The sequence below is a fragment of the Tachysurus fulvidraco genome, chromosome 6 (assembly GCF_022655615.1).
Source record: "Tachysurus fulvidraco isolate hzauxx_2018 chromosome 6, HZAU_PFXX_2.0, whole genome shotgun sequence".
NCBI classification, from domain to species: Eukaryota; Metazoa; Chordata; class Actinopteri; order Siluriformes; family Bagridae; genus Tachysurus; species Tachysurus fulvidraco.
Genome location: NC_062523.1, coordinates 17,333,659 through 17,347,688, shown reverse-complemented (window position 1 = coordinate 17,347,688; position 14,030 = coordinate 17,333,659). Strand labels below are relative to the sequence as shown.

The 14,030-nt window shown below is 38.8% G+C and overlaps 1 protein-coding gene across 1 annotated transcript; it reads right to left on the bottom strand.

The window, feature by feature from the left end:
• Nucleotides 1-1,668: 1,668 nt before the first annotated feature.
• LOC113654176 (norrin cystine knot growth factor NDP) lies at nt 1,669-12,761 on the bottom strand. The gene is made up of 3 exons (XM_027164146.2): nt 12,599-12,761; nt 8,180-8,568; nt 1,669-2,684 (listed from the first exon to the last, which is right to left on the bottom strand). The coding sequence occupies exons 2-3, from the start codon at nt 8,369-8,371 to the stop codon at nt 2,460-2,462; spliced, it is 417 nt and encodes a 138-aa protein (XP_027019947.1). The 5' UTR covers nt 8,372-8,568; nt 12,599-12,761; the 3' UTR covers nt 1,669-2,459.
• Nucleotides 12,762-14,030: the final 1,269 nt, after the last annotated feature.

Below are 14,030 nucleotides of genomic sequence, written 5' to 3'. Positions count from 1 at the left end.
GCAACAAATCAAAGAATCTTCTGGGCCAATAAACAGAACCATGTGTTTATGTCTAAGCAGTTGAGGATGAATGAATTTGCACAGGAAAATACTGATGAGATAATTATTACTCATCAGTAATTAGTAATAATTATCTTCTGTCAAGCTTTTCAAAGCATAGAATATCAGTTTAGGAAGAATACAAAACACATCAGTATTGTTCATTTCATCTGTAATGTAAACTTTGGGTTCAAATAATCTCACTTTTTATGTGAAGAGGAAACACTTGCCCTCTTGTGGTTGGATTTGCTTTTTGTGCTCTGCAGGTTGTGACCATAAGGATTTCTATCTGCAAATCAAATCTCTCTTCTAAAGTCTGTATAAAATATACAAATCAATCTTCTCTTTCTATATATCTCAAGTCTAAATGCTATATTTTTTACTTTGTCATATTACCTGCTGATGACATACCACATTTTATAAATAAATAACCAAGATTAGTGCAGTTTCCTGTAGAAGATCAACCAGGAAATTTGGACAGATATAGATGTGAAATATTGGTACTGTGTGCAGCATAAAAAGTATACAGTAGGTCTATAGCTTCTATAATGAACACACTGCAGATAATCCAAATCCAGAGATGATCTCATTTAGGTGTGTAAGCTAGTAAAACTCCACGTTAGCACATCTCTATATCCTGGAGGACGTCCCATAGAGAGAAGGCCCTCACCCAGATACAGAGTTAAGAATAGCAGTATGCAGTTTGTCTTCCTGTGGGCTACCATTGGCTGGGCCATAGCCACATACCTTCACTGAGGTGTCTGTTTCAGCCTATACTTACTCGGCATGGAACGTAACAACTAATACCTAAAGGCATATAATATGCTGCAAAGAGCCCAAAATAAAGTCAAATCCTATTCCAGAGGTTCAGGTGATGTGCATTTTTCAGTAGTTCCAGTAGAGTGGGCTCTTGTAACAATCATTTGTATCAGCATCAGTCACAAGTAGTATGTTTTCATTGTATGTTTTATGTCAGTTAACACACATTTTATAATACAAAATGATATTCTATCAACTTTATAAGTATAATTATGTGTAATAAATAACAGGTTGATGATCGCATCCATAAGCACAATCATCCTAATTTTAACATGGCTTATTTTTTGAGCTCTGTAAAAAATAAAAAATAAATGCAGCTAATAATATCTGATTTTAAAGTCAAAATATGTGGAGTTTTGCCTAATAATGTGGATTTAATGTATATTATATATATATGCACATAGTTTAACTGTCTTGTGTGTGTAATATGTTTGTCTTGTACATTATCTCAGACTATATAAGACATAGATATGGACTAGTTACCTTATTCTGTTTGTCACAGTAATAACTTATCTTTCACTTTTCACTTTGTTTGAAAGAGAATTAATAGAATTATACACATTATATCATTAGGCTAGGATAACAGTTTATAAGGGAATGCCTCACTCATTACATATTTAACAGGAGAAGCCTTTCAGAGCAGCCATGAAATTAAACATAAGCATGAATTGAAAACTGTGTAATGAGTTATTGTGGTTTAAATGAAAAACAGTCCAAAAAAGTCATGTTCTTAGTAAAAAGTTCTACCTACCCTTCTGGGCCTTCACCCAGATAACAATATAAGGTTACGATGTCCAACAACACAGTGTGTACAAACAAAAGGAAGTAATTTATTAGATTCACATGTGGAGTCAACACAGCTGTCAGTTTTTTTTTTTTTTTTTATAATTGCTTAACTCTGTGCAACTTTGCAAAGGGTACAATTACAGCAAAGCACGACAGAAACATTTTATAGAAGGCTGCTCTGTCTTATTGTAAACTAATGAAACTTTGATGGTAACTTAAACAAATGCAACATTCACTGATGATTTTTAACAAAGTATCCCAATGGGCATTTCTGTCATTATAAACTTTAATATTCTTTTGACAACTCATTCCTGTTCAACATAATGATAGGAACCTTACATGCTATATTTGACCAGACTTACAGTAAATGGCCATTTTCCACATATAGTCAGAGCACTGACATTTCAATGTCCAACAGCTGCAATAGAGACATTACCCTGGCATCTCTGCAACCTGTGAACAATTCCCAAGAGTTCCTCGCTTTCTTTGGAATGTCTCCAGCTCGAATGGATACAGTTCCTTCTAAGTTCTAAGTTCTAACGCCCCTAAACTGCAAAGTTGTTGCCAGCATCCATAATTTTTCACATGCTGTGATCAAAGCAGTGGAATGCATTAGAAATTAATCAACTGGCAGAGAGCAGGCCCAGGTGCAACCGACTCGTGAATGTTTCTTTTCTTAGTTTTTTATGCTGCTGGCTTAATCTCCATCCATACCAGCACTTCTAATGAATCGTGTAATAGTTTGTTTAATATGGACAGCAATAAAACACATATAAAATGGGGCATAGCCATTTCCTTCTTCTTGGCAAGCCCGTTCAGTTGCATTCTTCACAGCTGCATGCAAGGATGTATCGGTAGGTGGCAGTTATTCGAATCCCACCAGAGCACCGCAGACGCACTGCTTTCAGTTTGGAGGTGTGCGGGCGGCAACAGAAGCACGTACTTTTAAATGGTTGCTTAAGAACAGAGCTGAAGGAAATGAGAGGGTCTGAACGAGATGTGTGGCTGCAGTGACCTTCACAGCGAGCCAGGAGTACCATCTGTGGAATAGAAGAGGGGAAAAAAACGACAGGAATCATATATTGTATCAAAGTTATTATGTAAATTTACTTCATACAGGATTCCAGTTCATGAAGCTTAAAAGATGTGATCATTTTGTAATTGTCCACTCCAAAACAATGTTAGTAATTAAAATATATGCTAGATCATAAACTGTGGTGCAGTGGGTATCCTTGCTGCCTCACAACACAAGAGTCCAATCCCAGGGCTTCCACTCTGTGTTCCAAATATAGTCTTTGAATCTACCATGACCCTGACCAGGATTAAGCAGTTCCTGAAGATGAATCAATCATAATATTCAATATACCAGACCTAAATGCAGTTAATTCATATCATGGAAAATTCCCATTTAGGAAATTTATTCATGAGGCTATGAACATTCAGGTTGTAATAATTCAGATGATGAATTCAGGGTTGAATTGTGAGGTCAGATATTAGCATAGTGCTGCTGGAATGTCAGTCTCAACTTCTAGAACATAATTTTTCACAGTGAATTGTTTATTGCCAAATTTAGCTGCAGTAAATAAATGGAGTTGACAAGTTTTAATGTCATTAAAAGGATTATAATAGTAGTAACACTATAATTACTAACATTTAATATACTGTTCATATACATATATATGAGGAGCCAATGTTCAGTCTATTAGAACAACTGCATCAGGTGGGGTTATTGAGTCTACTCAAAGTCCACATGGCAGTTCTGGAATGAGTCTGCGTGAACTGCTATCATTTGTATGAACCTTCCCTTAGGACAGAGCTGAGATAAGCTGCTTCAGAGTGTACATAACTGTGAACAAAGAATGGTTCTGTACTCCACGTGTGACCTTGCACCTGTGCCGAGATGGGAGTGTGGCTGATCTCTGCCAGACCTGGGTGCAGAAGGTACAACAGCCTCTGGGCCTCACTCACTCACTCACTCACTCACTCACTCACTCACTCACTCACTCACTCACTCACTCACTCACTCACTCACTCACTCACTCACTCACTCACTCACTCACTCACTCACTCACTCACTCACTCACTTACACTCTTACTCACTTACACACTTACTCACTCACTCACTCACTCACTCACTCATTCACTCATTCACTCACTCACACACTTACTCACACACTTATTCACTCACTCACTCACTCATTCACTTACACACTTACACACTCACTCACTCATTCACTCACTCACACTCTTACTCACTTACACACTTACTCACTCACTCACTCATTTACTCACTCACACTCTTACTCACTTACACACTCACTCACTCACTCACTCATTCACTCACTCACACTCTTACTCATTTACACACTCACTCACTCATTCACTCACTCACTTACACTCGTACTCACTTACACACTTACTCACTCACTCTCTCATTCTTTCACTTACACACTCACTCACTCACTCACTCACTCACTCACTCATTCACTCACTCACTCACTCACTCACTCACTCATTCACTCACTCACTCACTCACTCACTCACTCACTCACTCACTCACTCACTCACTCATTCACTTACACTCTTACTCACTTACACACTTACTCACTCACTCACTCACTCACTCACTCACTCACTCATTCACTCATTCACTCACTCACACACTTACTCACACACTTATTCACTCACTCACTCACTCATTCACTTACACACTTACACACTCACTCACTCACTCACTCACTCACACTCTTACTCACTTACACACTTACTCACTCACTCACTCACTCATTCACTCACTCACACTCTTACTCACTTACACACTCACTCACTCACTCACTCATTCACTCACTCACACTCTTACTCATTTACACACTCACTCACTCATTCACTCACTCACTTACACTCGTACTCACTTACACACTTACTCACTCACTCTCTCATTCTTTCACTTACACACTCACTCACTCACTCACTCACTCACTCACTCACTCATTCACTCACTCACTCACTCACTCACTCACTCATTCACTTACACTCTTACTCACTTACACACTTACTCACTCACTCACTCACTCACTCACTCACTCACTCATTCACTCATTCACTCATTCACTCACTCACACACTTACTCACACACTTATTCACTCACTCACTCACTCACTCACTCACTCACTCATTCACTTACACACTTACACACTCACTCACTCATTCACTCACTCACACTCTTACTCACTTACACACTTACTCACTCACTCACTCACTCACTCATTCACTCACTCACACTCTTACTCACTTACACACTCACTCACTCACTCACTCATTCACTCACTCACACTCTTACTCATTTACACACTCACTCACTCATTCACTCACTCACTTACACTCGTACTCACTTACACACTTACTCACTCACTCTCTCATTCTTTCACTTACACACTCACTCACTCACTCACTCACTCACTCACTCACTCACTCACTCACTCACTCACTCACTCACTCACTCACTCACTCACTCACTCACTCACTCACTCACTCACTCACTCACTCACTCACTCACCCACCCACTCACTCACTCACTCACTCACTCACTCACTCACTAACTCACTCGTTCACTCACACATTCACTCACATGCTCACTTACTCACAGACAAGGATTCAACTCAGGTGCCATATGAGTAGCATTGCTTTGTGACATTGATTTGTACTATCTATTGTAAAAATAGTTTTATACACATCACAGCTCATTTTTTATGAGGGGCAGGCGATGCACCTGGGTAAGGTTATTATGCTTTGAACTATGGCTGATAACAATCACACCACCCACTGTAACATATGAAAGAAGCTACCTGTATCTATCATAAGAATTTTCTCATAATTAAAATTTAACGAGTGATGTGATGTGCATTAGATCTGGCTAGTCAGCTTCATGCATGACGCACACAGCTAGATGGACAAACATGACTTAACTGATCGGCTTTCTAATTTTGAATAAAAGGTGACTAGCACCAGACCACGAGCCACACATTCCTGCTGCATTCAGTAAACAGACTCCTGTGTCATGGTGCCTATCAGCTGTCTAGTGTCAGCCAAGTGTCACCCATACTGTCAGGAACAATAGCCTGCTAGGAGCCAAAAGCTTACAGCAGAGGGTTGTGGGAAGTCAGACGTGAGCCCACATTGTTCAAGGATCTCAGGGTAAGAGTGCTAATATAGGATCTTGGATCATCTGTCCATCAAACTATATTTATTATGATGCAAAAGGCAAAATTGGGTCTCTAATCAGCACTCTAGAGCTTTGATACTATGAGCCTCCCACAGAGAGCAGCTATTATGAGTATGAAAACTATGGTGATGTTATTATGTATCACTCTTCAACAGTTAACAGCTACATGTAATGATGCAAAGTACTTAAGCCCCTTTGAGCATACATTCCCATGTATACACTCTAAAACTTTTCATTACATTTGAGAAAATGTTCACTATTTAAACTAGAAAATCCACATAATTTCAGTGCTGTATAACTTGGTTTTACTGGTCATAACAACATTGATTCTTTTTACTTAAATTCTTGTTACATTATATTCTGTGAAAAATGTTTGCTTTTCTCTAAAATATTTGGCAGATATCAACCAGTTAGCATACATTGTAGGCAGTTTAAACGGGATGTCGGCTGAAATAAATATTTGTAAGCTGTGTGCAAAGAACAAAATCTGGCTCTAGTTTTGCAGCAATCCCCCCCCCCCCCCCCCCCCCCCCCAGTTTTATTTCTATGCCATCCTTTAGAAGTATGTGGAACAAAATGTGCTCTCAATAAAAATTTTCCTCTCAATAAGTAAGATATTATTATTGATAATGTCATTAAAAATGAGATGTATCCTGTCAATATAGCAGTGGATGGAGTTGATAATGGTGGGAGAAGCTTTAGACTGTAAAATGGAGATTGGAGAAAATTGCACTTGGTGACAGCAGCTGTGCAGCAGATGTAGGTTCTTTCACACCAGCTTTCCTTTCTTTGGATTTAAAGTATGAGTCATTGTGCAGGTAGATGCCATGTGCTATGCATTGCTGCTTAAATTTCCATGAAGCCACAGACACCCCTAAAGCTCATGACGTGTGTAAAAGGCTTCTTTAAAGACAAGCTTGATTTGTAATTTGTATTGATGTACAACAGTGTGCCTGAGATCATGGATGTCAAATTATAAACACATTATAAATGCCTGGTACTTGAGTTGAATTATTCTGGCTATGAACCCAGTCTTCGGCATCTTCTCACAGTAAGTCCCCTGAGACCAACAACCAGTCATATTAGGGATAAGTGAAAGCTGCTACAGCGGCAATCTGTCTTGATTAGTTACAGCACAGACCTCAAATAGTCCCTCAGGACTTGGTGCCCTGGCTGGATGTATGAGTATGTGAAGAAGTCATTCCTAATCTGGAATGGGTGTCTATCTCAATACATTGCATGTCATTTTTGCTCATTGTGTTTTGTATGGTAATAGGAACTGATATGAAAACTCCATGAATGACACCCAAGGAATGGGATGAAATTCTTCAGGGATATTATAGCTTCCTGACAACCTCTCATCACTTTATAGGATGGAGGAAAAAATTTATTTTCATGGATCACCTTTCTGTGCTGACAGATCCCAGTTGGGCTTGCTAGAGGAGTGCACACTTGACATGCTAAAGCTGAAATTTGTCCTTCCAAGGGCTGAATCAGGTAAATCAGAGTCTCCTTATTTGAAATGCACCAAATTTGTAGATGTAGGGCTGCAGCATGCTATAGGTTGAAGGGCAAACGTGGTGGATTCAGCCACAGTTCTGTGCCGAGCTCTGGAACTGGGCCACAACACAGGCATTTTATGCACTCCGTGTGGACTTATTCCTGGCTAGACTATGGGACTCACAGGCTGTCGGTGCACACTGTTTCCTGCCAAGTTGTCAATATATCCAAGGTAGAGATCATGAGAAAAGAGCAAAGGATATATGGACCATGCTATCTGATTTAGGTTGAGATCCTAATGGTTGATAGAAAAGCCTTTTACTTACTGTATTTCCTTCAACATCTTGTTAGCAGGAACATATGAATCTAGAATGTATTACCTTACAGCATGGTCTGACCTGGACAATTACTGGAACTCAATAAGCAACATGGGACTGTTTGTTAATCTGCTGTTGATCTCCATTGGATGCTAATCACTAAAAAACATCATCATGAAAGTGCATAAGGCCAAATTAAATTGTTTTTTTCTTACCCTGAGGAACAAATGTGTGTATATATACACACACACACACACACACACACACACACACACACACACATATATGTGTGTGTGTGTGTGTATATATACGTATGTGTGTGTGTGTGTATATGTGTGTGTGTGTGTGTGTATGTATATGTGTGTATATATATATATAGATAGATATATATATATATATATATATATATATATATATATATATATATATATACTTGTTTATATATATACATATCACGGTGTATTGCACATATATTGCTATACAGCTGGTAACACACCTTGGAGTTGCACTTGTAGATGGGATGTGTGATTGTCTCTACAAAATGGTGTCTCATACACCTGTCAGGATCGGAGTCCCCAAGGTGTCCACTCTCAGCCTTACAGGTAACTCCACGCAGAATGCTCAGCAAAGGACATGTGACCAGAAGAAGCACAATCCCTGGCTGGCTGAATGTACTTGTTTTCCTCATACTGGCACTTTGGCACCAATACAAAGGTGAGGAAATTTCCCAGCAACAAAATAGGTAGAGATGTTACCTCTTATTTTACATAGGCAAATTCACAGCTGTTTGCCTGGGTTCTGTTGGCACATTGGTAAATTGGAGTGTGTGGTGGATTTGTTCTTGATGCACTGCCATCTCCTTTAGCTTTGTGTGTGTGGTTCTTTCTGTTAGGAAGAAAAGAAAGTACATTATAGGCCATTATAGACATTACAGAGTGAAAGGTAAAGAAAGGCCTGTTTACAGCTATCCAGTGATAAATATAATATAATATAATATAATATAATATAATATAATATAATATAATATAATATAATATAATATAATATAATATAATATAATATAATATAGGTTATGTTTGTTATATCTATGTGGTATGTGGTTTGAGGGCACTGGGCAGCTACAAGCCAGCAGACCATGAGAAGATTTCCTGTACTGCATCAATTTGATCAAGGTGGCTGCTATTGTGTATCCAGCCAGGACTGAGTGGGCTGCTATACAAGGCATGCTGGCAGCTAACCCTGCTGTTATTCTTACAATCCCAACAGACAAAAAATCTGATTTTATTAGACCACAGAGAAACTTAATCCATTAAAAAACAGACTATGGTGAATAATTTCCTTGAGAATGAATTTTTCATTAGAAAAAAATTGGAAAAATATATTTTCTCAAGACAAGTTAACACTATATTTATATATTTATTTATTTATTTATTTATTTATTATTTCATTTGGGGCCTATGCACATTATTGACAGTGGTATTCTTCTAAATAAAATGTCTTTTTTAGTGATTAAATTCATCTAGCAAAAACTGCAAATTAATGTTGTGCAGAGTGTGGTAGAAAATTCATTCTCTTCTGACTGAAGGACCCAGAACCTTAGACTTAAGCAACCCTTTTCATGAAGGGGAAATTCTCATTTATAAAAAACAATAGTCTGCATAATGTCGAAAACTGTTCAGTCTAATTTTCTTTCTTTGAGTCTGAATATTTTGTTGAGACCATCATTTGTTCTAAATCGCAAGCCTTTCAAGTTCATTTTTTAAAAATTTACCCTTGTGTTTTTCTTTCTGTACAGAATCATTAAACCTTAACATTCCATGTGTGAGAAATTTTAGAAATTTTGCCTCTTTAAATAAATACTCTCTGAAATGTTTAACTGCACTGTGTTGCAAGGTTTACACAAGCAGACAGCATAAGTCTGCTCTAAACTGACATACAGGTACAGATAGAAGTTGCACTCTACTGTATATCACAAGTTTATTATGACCAGATATAATGTTTGTAGTCATCCTACTGCCCATTGTTCTGTGTTCCATGCGTGAAATAATAAATCTGAGCAATATGGTGAATACACAAGGTGACTAAAGGAAAGAGATGGTTCTCATGGTCATTCGTCATGAACAACGGCAGGTAAGCCTGGAGATTCAAAGTGTTTCGAATAAGATAGTTCTGGGGAAGCTTTTCCCCATCCACCCACTCCTGCACTGAACCTTCTTAGAGTAGGTAAGCAGATATATATTGAAGCATCTGTACCTGCTCACCTTCACTTGTGGACAGAACCCTTTGTGTCTACAATCAGCAGTGGGAATTTCTGATATCCTTCATCTGAGACAAAAATATGCACTGCCGCAAGCCCAGTGTTGCCCTTGTCTCTCCAATCTTAACTATTTCCAAGTCTGTTGTTTGCTAATATTTTTGTGTGAGCCTAATTATGGATATCAGAGATGGAGTTTCATTTGTTGGACATGTGTTGTTTGATTTCAGTTTGGCAACATTGCAGTTTTACTCATACTGCACTGAAATGTTTCCTGTAATTAGGATTCACATTAGCAATGTAGCCTGAGCCAAGAACTCTGTGAATAAATAAACTCATTTCATCATGGAGAGTTCTGTAGGAGAGAGGTGCTGTTGGAACCAACGAAAAAGCACAACCCAAATATTATTTTCCCTATTGATCAGGCTAATAGACTTGTTGACAGTATATTTCACTACAACAACAGTAATTTTACATTTATCAGTTATACCTCGACTCAAAGCCCAAAAGAATCCCTGATTTTCAATGTTTTACATCACTGTTCTATGTTACTTTTACTTCAAAACATCTGCTAATTATTGCTTGAACCAAATCAGCATATTTCTATTCTACAAGTAGAAAAGTAATAAACATTCAAAAACTAAAACGAAGGCTCAGAGTGAGCGAGACACTGCAAAAGTGTTGTGTAATGCTTTCAGGCTGAAATTAGTCAGAGACACTCCTCTATCTCTCCAGGAGTCCTGTCCAGGGCTGATGCCATGCAGCAGCCTTCTGGTCTGAACTGTCCCCTGTGTGCTGTCCTCCGAAAACAGGATATGGTGCTTTTTGATCAAGGTATCACAGGCTTAGTGAGGGGCCTCAGCGTCTACACCATTAGAACTGTGAAATTCCTGACATTCAAAAAAAGCAGCCACAGGCCATGATTCAGCCTTCATCTTACCAGTTAAAACCACGGTTCATTTCTTTTGGGGGAATAAAAAAAATGTTTCCTAAGATTGGGTACATCACATACAACGACTTGGTGGTTTTTAACCGACACACACACATCGAACTTGGGGGATTTCAGGTATTCTCTTGATATTGGTGTAATTTGTCTTGTCTCTGGCAATCATCGCTGCTCTTCGCCTCGCATAAGCTAAAGCACAGACTCTGTCATTTTGAAGAGGATTTTCAGACTGAAAAGTACCTTTGAGTATGAGAAAGGGTGGATAAGGCAGATTTTACATTATTTGCTATGGTTGGCACAGTATTGCCTCAGAGAAGCAATTTATTCTGTCCATAGAAGATTTAGCAGGTAACGTCTTCAGTTGCCTCCAGCCTCTAAGTGAATCCCATGATCCTGGAAAAAGTCCTTTTATTATGGATCATAACTGTTTGCAATTGGTTTGTTGATCTGACTAGAACAGCTATGCAAGCAATAGAGTTCAAACCTGGAATGGTTTTCATGCTTTCCATGCTATCAAAATTACATTTAGACAAACTATCTATTACAGTAAGCTGGTAAAGTACCATAAAGCCCCCTACATACTGATAAACTCTCCTCTTTTACACTCAAGGCTTACGTCATCGTTTGGTGCTTGTTTGCCCTATTGTCTGACCCGCTTTTAATAAACCAAAGGGCAGATTCCTACAAGACTGCATAACCCCAGAACCCCTCCTCCTCCCAGTACCCATCTGCACCCACACAGCATGCCAGGGCAGAGCAGGGGCACTACAGTCTAATACCCATGCCTCCTGTATACCGCAGCTAAGCCTCACACTAAATATATCCCCATGATGAAGATAAGACAAACAGTGTAGATTTGAGCATAGCCATTGTCCAATGGCAGGAGATATTGTAAGCCCATACTAAGCTGACGTTAGTGTTACAATTTAGGCTTCTTAGAACCGAGCATGTCAGAATGAAACAATGAAATACAAAAGATCCTGCTCATAAATGTCTCAAGGGACATGATCAGCAATAAGGTACTGTATTATGACATCCTGTTAAGCATCCAAATTTAATTTGGCATCCATATTTAAACTTCACACATAGAAGGCTAGAAGACCAGAAAACATAATAAAAATGATAATAAGTAACCTGACACCACACGCTCACACACACATACACAGTGGTGGGTTGATGGGGTTTGTCTCAAATAGTGTGAGGGAATCATGTGATACCTCACATCCACCTCCATAAAAATGAAGACTACGCAATTTTTTCCTGAAAGTCTCAGCTATGAATTCTAAGTATTTGTCTGTGCAGAGGCAATAGCTCATCTCTGCAGTCAACCTACCACAGAACACATTGTGTCTCTCATCAGATGCACATACCAACAACCTGCCCCAGGCTCAGTGCCGCCAACCAACTCATTTCACTCATGAGTCACACACTGCAAAATTACCTTGTCTCGTCTGCTCACATTGAGAGCTAATAAAGGTGTAGATGACTTGTGGAAACCCACAAAGAAAAACAAGGCTGTAGAGGTCGTTTTGTAGTAACGATATTTCAACAGGTAATTAAAAAAATATGTCATGCAACAAACGAAGTACCACTCTGAACATTTGTCAAAATCAGCTGATCAGCTAGATGGCAACATAATCACTAAACGTAAAAGCAGCTCATGCAAAGTGGCTCTGTGGAGCCCTGGGTCACCTTAAGAGTCAGGGTGAGCTTACCTTCTCTCCAGTTCCTCTCAGCTCTCGATATCCAACCCCAGCTGCACCTCCTTGGACTGAAGTGAAAATGCTTCAATAACAATTGCTTTTAAACCTCCTTCCCTCTCCTCTCCCAACTCACTCACTCACTCACTCACTCCCTCTCTCCCTCTCACGCACAATGATCGTGTGTGAGCTCTTGACTCCCTCTTTCCCTCGCTCCCTCCCTCTCTCTGCTCCCCCTCCCCTCAACCTCCTCCTCAGACATTAACACCCCTCATTTTTATAGAACAATCAGGAGGAAAAGGGAAAGTACAGATGATGCACATCTCAGAGATAGTTGGTGGAACGTGACACAGCAGTCGTATTTCACTTTGGTGACAGCCACACAGATGACACACCAGCATTCTCTCGCAAAGCAAATGGGGATTCCAGCCATGGAATGGTTACAGAATCAAAGGTGAGCAAAAGCCTGGCCCTCTTTTTACGAGCTTGGGGTTATAAAACTGTTAGCAAAATTAGTTTATTTAAAAACAACTGCTCTGAAAACATAATAATCACAGTAAATGTAGGCTCCCATAAACATTAGGGTCACCACTGGGTTTGGGAGGTGCTTCAGAATTTCACACAACTTAGACAATGTTCAGGCTAGTTACAACTTCAGCCTTGCATTTAAACAAAAAGCAAGAGTTTAACCAAATGACTTGCACACACAAGGGCCATGGCATTAAAATCTATAAACAATAAAGTATAAGGAGAACCGGCATTTGAATATTTGTACATTATGAATAATCATGTGGATTTCTAACAAATATAGTTGGGAATCTTCAATCACATCCTTCTCTGTTAGAAAAATGTAGTCATGCATTCGCAGGACAAACAAATGGCTTATTTTTATATGTGAGAGAAAATAATGGAGAGAGAGAGAGAGAGAGAGAGAGAGAGAGAGAGAGAGAGAGAGAGAATATATAGTATATATTTCAAGCACTCAGATTAAATGGGAAAGACACTCCGACTTGTAATAGTCTTTGAAATGTCTTTATTTGAATCACATGAAGAATAAAAGCAATACAGACACGTAATTAAATTCACAAAAAAGAGTAATTGTAATATTACCTTTCGGTCACAGCAATTTTTTTTTTTTTTTTTTTTTTTTTGGAATTGAAAACATGTTTTCAATTGTTTAAAATGCGAATAATTTTAGCAATTTCAAATGGCAGAAGTTGAGGGAAGAAAGAGACATATTAAATTACCACAAATATTGGCACCAGAGGGGAATGAGTAATCTTCAAATTGAGGTATGGACTCAATCCAACAGAAAGCTAAAAAGAGAGCTAAAAAATTATATATATAATCACACATGTGTGTGTGTGTGTGTGTGTGTGTGTGTGTGTGTGTGTGTGTGTGTGTGTGTGTGTGTGTGTGTGGGTGTGTGTGTGTATAATGATAATAA